Raw genomic sequence first — 9,992 nt, forward strand, 5'->3', positions numbered from 1 at the left:
TGACTAGGGAGCCCCCAAGCTCAACGTGTTTCTGTTGCCCAGCTTGTGTGCTTTATGGGCTTTGCTAAGTGGGCTTGGTGTCATGTGGTTTTTGTTAATACTATTTCTTCTTTCTTTTTTTTTTTTTTTTTGAGGCGGGAAATGGGGCTGCCGCTTGTAGTTAATGGAGGAGTGGAGGGGTTACGTGGGGTGTTGTGTCGGAGTAACTTCCTGTCTGTTAGACTCCTATGCTCCTTTGGGTTTGGTTTTCCTCAATTTGCAAAAAATGAGTAAGAAAGGTAACTTTTTTCACTTTTTCCTTTGGTTTCGTACTGCCATTTCTTTTTCGTTTTTATGGGTAAGAAAGGGGTTACTGTAGATGAGGATGATCCCTATGGTTGGGTGGATAGTGATGTGAGGTCTCGGGTTTCTGTGTTTAGTAGTATGGAGATGCTGTCGCAGTTGAATGAGACTAGGTGGGTGAGGGGTAGTGATAAGTTGAAGGTTAGGTTTTTACCGTGCGATAGGGATGATAGAGTTTGTGAGAAGCGTGGTGATTGGTCGTATTTCTATGTGTATACGTGCATGTTGACAGAGTTGGGTGTACGATTTCCCTTTACGGATTTCCAGTGTGGTGTGTTATCGCTGTTGAACTGTGCTCCCACGCAGCTTCACCCGAATTCATGGGCGTTTGTTCGAGCTTTCGAGTGTCTCATGGAGTATTTGGATTGTTATCCTTCGTTGGGCGTTTTCTTCTCGCTATTCCAGGCGAAGGGAGTTTGGAAGGGTGGCTGGGTGAACTTGAGCAGTCACCCCGGTCGTGCCATTTTCAGCCTCTATAAGTCTTCTTTTAAAGACTTTAAGGAAATGTTTGTGAAAGTTCAAGTTGGTGAGGAGTGTTATCCCTTTTTTCTTGATGCTTTATTAGAGGAGAGGTTTCCTATATTCTGGTCTGCTGAACCTCGTCAGGTCTTAGAATGTGAGGATAGGGTTAAGAGTGAGGACTATATACTCGGGTTTCTTATGTCAGCAATGTCATCCGCTGACCTTCTGTCTATTCCTGCGTTGCTGAAGCTTGAAGGGGATAGGGAAGCGTTAGAGGAATACTTAGGTATCTGTTTTGTATATTTTGTTTGCTGGTGGTTTGGTGTGTTTATAGATTATTGATTATTTTCGCTTTCTGTCAGGTGAGAAGGCGTCGACCCTGACTACTGCCAATTTGAAGGCTTTTGTCTCTAAGGCTAGAAAAAAGGAGAAAGAAGGTTCGTCGACTAATGTGGCGAAGGAAGGGGGTGGGTCTGTTGGTCAAGAAATTCCTCTTAAGAGAAAAAGAGGTGGGGGGAACTCGAGAGTTGTGGATTTAACTGCTGTGAAGGATGATAATGCTGTTTTTACAGCAGAGGAGATTGATGCGGCTTTTCAGAGTCAGGTTGGTCTTCATGGCTACAAAGAAGGGCCGAGTAATTCGATATGGTCGGCCGGTTTTCCTTTCATGGCCGTGGCTGATGAATTTGCCCAGGTCGATTCTGATGTCAAGACAATCCATGAGGCTGGGAAGATAGGGGTGGCTCGTTATTTGCAGGTTAGTTATTTGATTTGTGTTTTATTGCTTAGTGATTGTAAGACTGAAGGGTATGATGTTTGTTTAGGTGATTGGAGCTCGGTTGTTGTCAATTGGTCGCACCTCAGAGCTGGATGCGATATTGGATGCTGATAATGTTGTTGCTGTGAAGAAGCTTAAGGAATCGTTGCAAGAGAGGGATTTGAAAATTGACAAACTGAGGGCTGAAGTTAAAGCTCTTAAGAAGGCTTCGGAAACCGAGGTAAGCAAGTTGAAAAAGGACTTGGATGTGAGTGTTGCTGAGACAGAAGGGTTAAGAGCTAGGGTTGCCGAACTAGAGGAGGAGGTGCTGACTGCCTTTACCTTAGGTTTTGATCGGGCTGTGGCTCAGATTGGTGTTGTTGCGCCTGAAGTTGATATTACTTTGCTTGATGTAACAAAGATTGTGAGTGGAGGTCGCCTTATGGATGATGGGACGTTGCCTGAAAACCAGGATGAAAGTGTATCGGTTGAGAAAGGAGCGGATTAGGATGTCTATCTGACTTTTTGCTTTTTGTAATTTATTTCTGTCTTTTGGACTCGGAATGCTCTCTACCTGTAGAGGTTTGTATGTTGTGCTTTGATGTGTGCGCATTAAGATAGTATTTGACAGTGTTTAGACTATAAATATATAAATGACATAGCTATGCTTTGATTGATATTTTTTGTAGATAATGTATTTGATTTCATTTATATTGAGTGTACAGAAGGGATATGGGGTGGGGGACCTCATTAAAACCTCTCAAAGAAAAACCCTGTTTTGGGAAAAACCTTGAGAGTAGGAAAAAGAGTGTCTCCCCTTGGCCATATCTACTCAGGATAAGTAAGCTTTTAGTGATGATACATTCCATATTCCGGGGATATCAGTGCCCTGTATGGTTTGAAGTTTATAAGCTCCTTTGCCGAGTACTTTAGTAACTCGGTAAGGGCCTTCCCATGTTGCGGCGAGCTTCCCGTGAGCTGGTGGTCTCCGTGCCTCCTCTGTTCGTCGTAGGACGAGGTCTTGTTCGCCGAATGACCTCGGTTTGACCGTTTTGTTGTACTTTCGCTTTATTATGCTTTGCATTGCTTTGTGTTTTAACTCGGCTTTGTACCTCTCCTCTTCTATTGTGTCCAGCTCTATTTGCCTGATGTTGTTATTATGTGTTGATGGTATGACTTCGGATCTGGTCGTTGTGAGGGCAATCTCGACTGGTATCATGGCGTCTGCACCGTAGACAAGTCGGTAGGGGGTTTCATTGGTAGTTGTTTGTTTCGTGGTATTGTAACTCCATAGTATCTCTGGTATTAGATCTGCCCATTCTCCTTTGGCATCTCCGAGCTTTTTCTTGAGTGCTGTGAGAATTACTTTGTTGGCTGCCTCCGCAAGTCCATTCGATTGCGGGTGTTCTACTGATGAAAAGTGATGCTTAATTTTGAAGCCCTGTAAAAATTCTGCCAAGCTTTGATCGGTGAACTGCCGACCATTGTCAGTAATAATAGCATATGGTATACCGAAACGACAAATGATGTTCTTCCAAATGAAAGTTTGGACTTTTTCAGCCCCTATTTTTGCCAAAGGTATGGCTTCTATCCATTTTGAAAAATAGTCAATCGCGACGAGTAGATATTTTACCTGTCCAGGGGCCTTTGGGAATGGGCCGAGAATATCAAGCCCCCACTTGTGGAATGGCCAGCTTACCTCTGAACTATGCAGATTCTCGGCCGGATTGTGGATTAGTGGTGCGTGCTTTTGGCAGCTTTCACATTTTCTAACTTTCTGGATGCAGTCGCCTTTCATTGTTGGCCAAAAGAAACCTGCTCGGGCTACTCTTGAGGCCAGGCTTATTCCTCCGATGTGATTCCCGCACACTCCCTCATGGGCCTCATCCATGGCGATTTTGGCTTCCTCCGTACTTAGGCATCGGAGCAGTGGTTGAGAGAAACCTCGTTTGTATAGTTTTGTTCCGAGGAGTGTGAAAGATGCCGCTCTTCTTTTGAATGCTTTGTTGTCTTTAATTGTCGGTGGTATGTGCCCCGTTTGGAGGTATTGTTTGTATGCTGTCCTCCAGTCTTCTTCCTGTGATATAGAAAAGATTCTTTTGTTGCTGAAGCTTGGTTCAGCAAGTGCTAGTTGAGATATTACAGATTCGTGCATATTTTTCCTAGTTGTTGCTAGTTTTGATAATGCATCTGCTCGAGTATTTCGTTCCCGAGCTATGTGTGTGATTTGTAGTGAGTTGAATTGGGAGATGAGTTCTCTTACCAGTGTATGATATTTTTCTAATAGTTGGTCCTTTACCTGAAAATTTCCGTTTACCTGTTGTACGATCAGCTGCGAGTCACAGTATACTTGTAGATGTGTGATGTTTAATGATTGTGCCAGTCGGAGGCCAGCGAGTAAAGCTTCATACTCGGCTTGGTTATTACTTGTTTGGAAAGAGAATCTGATTGATTGCTCGGCTTGTAAGTCGTGTTTGTTTGTTAGGTATACGCCTGCTCCAGATCCTTCTGAGTTTGAGGCCCCATCTACATATAATTCCCAGCTGTGTTCTTCATCTGGTCGGCCTGTGAATTCGGCTAAAAAATCTGCCAGGAATTGTGCTTTTATTGTTGTTCTCGGCTCGTATGTCACATCAAACTCGGATAATTCTATAGACCATTTGGTAAGACGTCCGGAGACCTCTGGTCTAGTGAGGATCTGCCGTAGGGGTTGGTTTGTTTTGACGATGATTTTGTTGCTTTGGAAATAGTGCCTTAGCCTTCTTGCTGTGAGTACTAGTGCGTATGCCAGTTTTTCCATAGGTGGGTATCTTAGCTCGGCATGCTGCAATGTTCTGCTGACGAAGTATACTGGTTCGTATTTGCCATTTATCTCGGTGACGAGTACCGAGCTTATTGCATTTTGAGATATTGATAAGTATAAGGAAAGTGGTTTTTCTGAATTCGGCTTCTGCAAGATCGGTGGAGATGATATCATTGATTTGAGTTTTTGGAAAGCTGTTTCGCATTCTGAGCTCCAGTTGAATTTTGTTTGCCCCTTGAGTATGTTGAAGAAATGTTGTGAGTGTGAGGACACCGCGGGTAGGAATCGAGAGAGGGCGGCTAGTCTCCCATTTAATTGCTGGACTTCTTTAATTGTTCGGGGACTTCGCATGTTTATGATTGCTTCACATTTTTCGGGATTGGCTTCGATTCCTCGTGATGTTAGCATGAATCCGAGGAATTTGCCTCCTTTAACTCCGAAGGCGCACTTTTCTGGATTGAGTCGCATGTTGTTCTTTCTTAATTGGCCGAATACCTCTTGTAGGTCGAGTTCATGGGTGTGTTCTTGTTTCGTTTTGACGACCATGTCGTCAACGTATACCTCTAGATTCCGTCCTATTTGCTGATTAAAAACCTTATCCATGAGTCGTTGATAGGTAGCCCCTGCATTCTTAAGTCCAAAAGGCATAACAGTGTAACAATAGTTTCCTAATTCGGTTATAAAAGCTGTTTTGTCTTTATCTTTTGGATGCATTAATATCTGGTTATATCCAGAGTATGCGTCTAGAAAGCTTAAAGTGTCATATCCCGATGCATTATCTACGAGTTTATCTATGCATGGTAGTGGGTAGGCGTCCTTAGGGCACGCTTTATTTAAGTTAGTGAAATCAATACACATGCGCCACTTACCCGAGGCTTTTCTTACCATAACAACGTTTGATAGCCATGTTGTGAATCGTAGTTCTTCGATGAACCCTGCGTGGAGGAGTTTTTTAGTTTCTGCAAGGCAGGCTTCGCGCTTTTCGTTCCCCATGTTGCGCTTTTTTTGTGATACTGGCCGAGCTCTTGGGTCGATTTGCAATTTGTGACATATAAGGCTCGGATCGATGCCGGGCATATCTGCTGGGGTCCAGGCAAACAGATCTGTATTCTCCCTGAGTAATTTTGTTATCTTCTGTTTTGTACCTGGAAGAAGTGAGGAGCTGATATAAGTATAATGGTTAATATTGTCGTTTAGCTGTACCTTTTCAAGCTCGTCTATTGGTTTTGGCTTGTCCTGGAGATCTCCTCTCGGGTCAAGATCGGCCGTATCTGAGATGTTGGCGATGTTATATGTTTCTTGTTTCGGTTCGGCTCGTTGTCGGGCCTCTGCTTTGATTCTTAAACTTTCATTGTAGCACCTGCGAGCCTCAATGTGATCTGAATGTACGGTTGCTATCAGATTCTCTTGCACCTGAAATTTCATGCACAAATGGATTGTGGAAACAATTGCACAAAAGGTATTTAAAAAAGGTCTGCCCAGAATGATGTTATAGGGGCTTATGCAATCGACTACTAGGAATTGTAAATCCCTTGTTTTACTCATCGGATGTTCCCCTAGGGTTGTCTGTAGCCATACACTGCCGAGGATGGAGACCCTTTCTCCCGAGAATCCGATTAGTTCGCCTGATGATGGCAGCAGAGCTTGCTCACTGAGCTTCATCTTTTTGAAGGTAGAATAGAAAAGAACATCGGCACTGCTGCCCGGGTCAAGTAGGGCTTTTTTGACTAAGAGATCTCCGGCTTGGATGGATATGACCACCGGGTCATCTAGGTTGTCCGATCTTGCTTGGTAATCGGAGTGTTTGAAGGAGATTTCTGGTGTTCGAGGTTTGCTGGTTGGTGCTTTATTTGTTTGTTGTAGTGTTAGCATTTCTCGGAAACGGCGCTTGCGTGCCGAGCTGGTTTGACCACCACTTGCAAATCCTCCTGAAATGCAATTTATAACCCCCCTTGGCGGAGGAGGTTGTGTTTTAGGCTTTTCTGGTGTATTTTGTCTCCGTTCTGGACGTCGGACGGTGGGACCTTCTGAGCTCGGTCGAGCTCTGGTTATATATTTATCTAGGTGTCCTTGCCTTGCCAGTCTTTCCAGGAGATCCTTTGCTATGACGCACTCGTCGGTCGTATGTCCGAATTTTTGGTGAAAGGCACAGTGTTTTGATTTGTCGACGAACCTCTGGTCTTGATATGATCCGGCTCTGTTTGGTGGTTTGATGAGCTTGTTGTGTAGTATTTCTTTTAGGATGTCTTCTCTCCTCGCGTTGAACCTTGTGTATGAATCATACTTCGGTGTTAACCTGAAAGGTCTTTTAGGATCTTTTGATGGAGTTTTATCATCCTCTTTTCGGTGCGGTTGTCTTTCATATCGTCTGGTTTCTCGAAGTTCCTCTATTTCGATCTGTCCCGTCGCCTTGTCCCGAAATTCTTCTAACGTCCTTGGTTTTGCGACTGCTATGGCCTCTTGGAACTTACCAGGTCGGAGGCCGCTCTTCAGGGCATGGAGTTGTACTTCGGGATTGAGGTCTGGGATTTCCATGGCGGCCGTTGTGAAGCGCGTCATGTAATCCTTCAGGCTCTCATGTTGTCCTTGTCTGATCGTGCTAAGGTAGTCTGAGTCCCTCACGTAGATCTTTGAGGCTGCAAACTGATTGATAAATAGCTTGGAGAAGTCGTCGAAGTTAGATATTGACCCTGCAGGTAAATTTGAAAACCATAATAATGCAGCCCCATCTAGAAATGTAGGAAAAGATCGGCACAAAATGGGATCGGAGTCACTGTTCAAGAACATCATTGATTCAAACTTGGTGACATGAATTTTAGGATCTCCGATCCCTTTATATGGTGCCAAGGTCATAGGTAGTGTAAAGTTTTGGGGCATCTTAAAACTCATAATCTCATCAGAAAAAGGGTTAGTTCGTCGTCTCCCTGTTTTCGGGGGCCCTTCCTCTGTTTTTGCATTCGATTCTGACTGGTGCTCCTCGTTTTGTTCAGGATTTGTTACTTTATTGACGTGCTTTCGTTCGCCTCCGTTCTGCATCGCGGCCAATAGTTCAGCCATCCGCTGATTTTCCGCGAGTAATGCGGCGTTGGCTGTTATGAGGTCGGCGTTGGTCCGAGGATGCTGCTGGGTATCTGACTGGTCCGTCATGTTGTAACTTCTGAAAAGAAAAGCAGGGCACGAGGTGCGTGAGTCAATGTGATAAAGAAAGAAAATAAAAAGGGGTCACTCAAGGAAGGCCCCACGGTGGGCGCCAATTGTTCTATCTAGAGTAAGCTTCCGAGGTGTGGTCGGCTCCGCAACACGTGGAAAACTCGGAAACGTCGTCTTGAGAACTATCGACCTTGGTGTGGAACCTGCAAAAAAGGACTCCGACGCCCAAGTCAGCTTATGAGCTTAAAACCAGAAAGGATAAAAATAAATAAGAGAGAAAGAGTAGTTTTTGGGAAAAGGGGGAATAGTGATCTTTTTGAGTCAATGATTGTCTTTTTCTCTTGTTTTTCTGACTTCTTGAGTTGAAGTCCATTTGTTTAAATAGAGCGTGTCAGTTGAGTAATGCTCGGTACTTGTTAGGGTTTGTTGATAGAGTCGAGATTCTCAATTCCGTTAGAACGAGAATCTCGGTACGAGTGACGTGATGGACTTGTTTCTCGTTCTGTTGACCGGGGATGTTGGGAAGGTTTGGCCGAGGATATCGGGAAGGTACACATAATATAAATAAAAATAAAAATTTTAAAATAATTTAATATTATTATTTATTTATTTATTATTTTATATATTGGGACAGATATTCTCTAAATGTCTAAATTTGATTGTGTCCCGCTTCGTCAAAATCGGCTCTTCACCGAATTGAGTAATTATTTGTTCTAACCAAACAAAGACAAGGTGGATACCACGAGTATTAATAGTGTTGTCATCCTTATTCCTAACATGGTTGTAGGCCTTTTAGACGAGTGAATTTTTATTTCTGGAAATGGTACTTTTAATTTCAAAATATTTAATTTATATGTATTATCAATATGAAAAATACAAATATTTAGTAATATATAATTAATAATAAATATGGAGGCTCTGTGAAGCCTTAGCGAAACATATGGTAGATTGGTAGGGTATATTTCCAAGATATCCACGAAACATTTACCTGTATATATATAAAAAGACAGGATGAACCCACAATTGAATTCATTCATGTCATGACTAATACAAAGTCAGATCTTAAAAAAAAATAATTAAAACAAAAAAAGTTAGATTTTTCCTCCTATATTTGTGAAACAACCAGATGTTTCATAATCGACAGTGATTTTAATTGGGCATTTTAGCAAATATTATGGCATTCTTTTTGTCCCGTCTCTACTTCTTAATTGTCGTCTTCTCAGTGTTCCCCACATCAACATGTAATGTCCATCTGTTGCAAATATTAAATTGCCAGATGTTTTGACAATCCTTTCCTTGTCTTATAACATGCATTGGTATTTAAACATTCAAAGTTGACTGTTTCATTGACGATCAAAATCAATAATTTGGATGTCATATAAAAATAATGAGAATGAACACTAAATATGATGGTTATTACTTATTACATAGTATGTAAAAGAAATAAAAAATGTCATTCGTGTACTAAAATCAGTTAAATATATTTTTTGTGCTTTAACTTATTTTTAATATATATTTATATTTTAAATTTTTAATATATATTTTATATTAATAATTGATTTTGGTGGTTAATTTTAATATATATGTAATATAATATAGACAAAAAAAAAAATAGAATTTGATAGCCTATATATTTTATTCCACATCATTACATCAAGAGTAATCTGCATGCCAATGAGTAATAGCTCAAATGGTATAGTCTTTCCATACTCAATTAAGAGGTTGCGGGTTCGCTTTAGTAAAAAAAAAAAAAAAAAGAGTAATCTGCATCGATATAAGGCTAACAAAGACGAATAAAATTACCTCAGAGTTGGAAATCGGCGTGTTAACATAGTTTCATGTTTTGTTCCAAAGGTAGAAATTAAAATTTCAAAGCACACTGGTTAAGATATAAAAAAAAATTATATTAAAAAAATCAGTGAAATTTATACGTTCGTTGTAAATTCTTTTTCATATACAAAATTTTCTATTTTTAAATTCTTAATAAGTACTCTAACAAAATCCACTGTAAATATCAACCTGCGTAGAGAACAATCCACTAAATTTCAGGATTTGTTGCCAGCAAATTGATTGCATTATTTATAATTATATAGTGCACTGTTTATGTAGTGGATTAGTTAATGAACGAGTGTGACATGTTAGGCACCTTAATATATACAAATTATATATGAATCTTCTAAAGCAGCCTTGAATTTATTGGGGTCACTAATTTCATAAGCCGTTTTCTTTCATTAACTTTACAGGTCACAGATACTTAAAATTAAGTATTGTTAATCTTACGTAATAATCAAAGACAAAGCAATTAAACAAGCATGGACTTGTAGCCATTTCACATTCTGAAAATAAAATACTACGTAATGGAACTTAGCGGCGAAAATGACGCAAAATCAGACAATTGCTAATTCCTTATTCGTCAGCCTCACCACCATTGACTTGAAAGCAAAACTTAATTACATCAACTTAGATACGCATACTCTT

General features: G+C 41.0%; 1 protein-coding gene across 1 annotated transcript; it reads left to right on the forward strand.

Annotated features, from left to right (window-relative positions):
* Positions 1-265: 265 nt before the first annotated feature.
* Positions 266-2,069, forward strand: LOC148546880 (uncharacterized). The gene is made up of 3 exons (XM_088497853.1): positions 266-278; positions 1,167-1,561; positions 1,629-2,069. The coding sequence occupies exons 1-3, from the start codon at positions 266-268 to the stop codon at positions 2,067-2,069; spliced, it is 849 nt and encodes a 282-aa protein (XP_088353979.1).
* Positions 2,070-9,992: the final 7,923 nt, after the last annotated feature.

Source organism: Arachis ipaensis, chromosome B9 (assembly GCF_059453495.1).
Source record: "Arachis ipaensis isolate K30076 ecotype BB chromosome B9, ASM5945349v1, whole genome shotgun sequence".
Taxonomy (NCBI): Eukaryota; Viridiplantae; Streptophyta; class Magnoliopsida; order Fabales; family Fabaceae; genus Arachis; species Arachis ipaensis.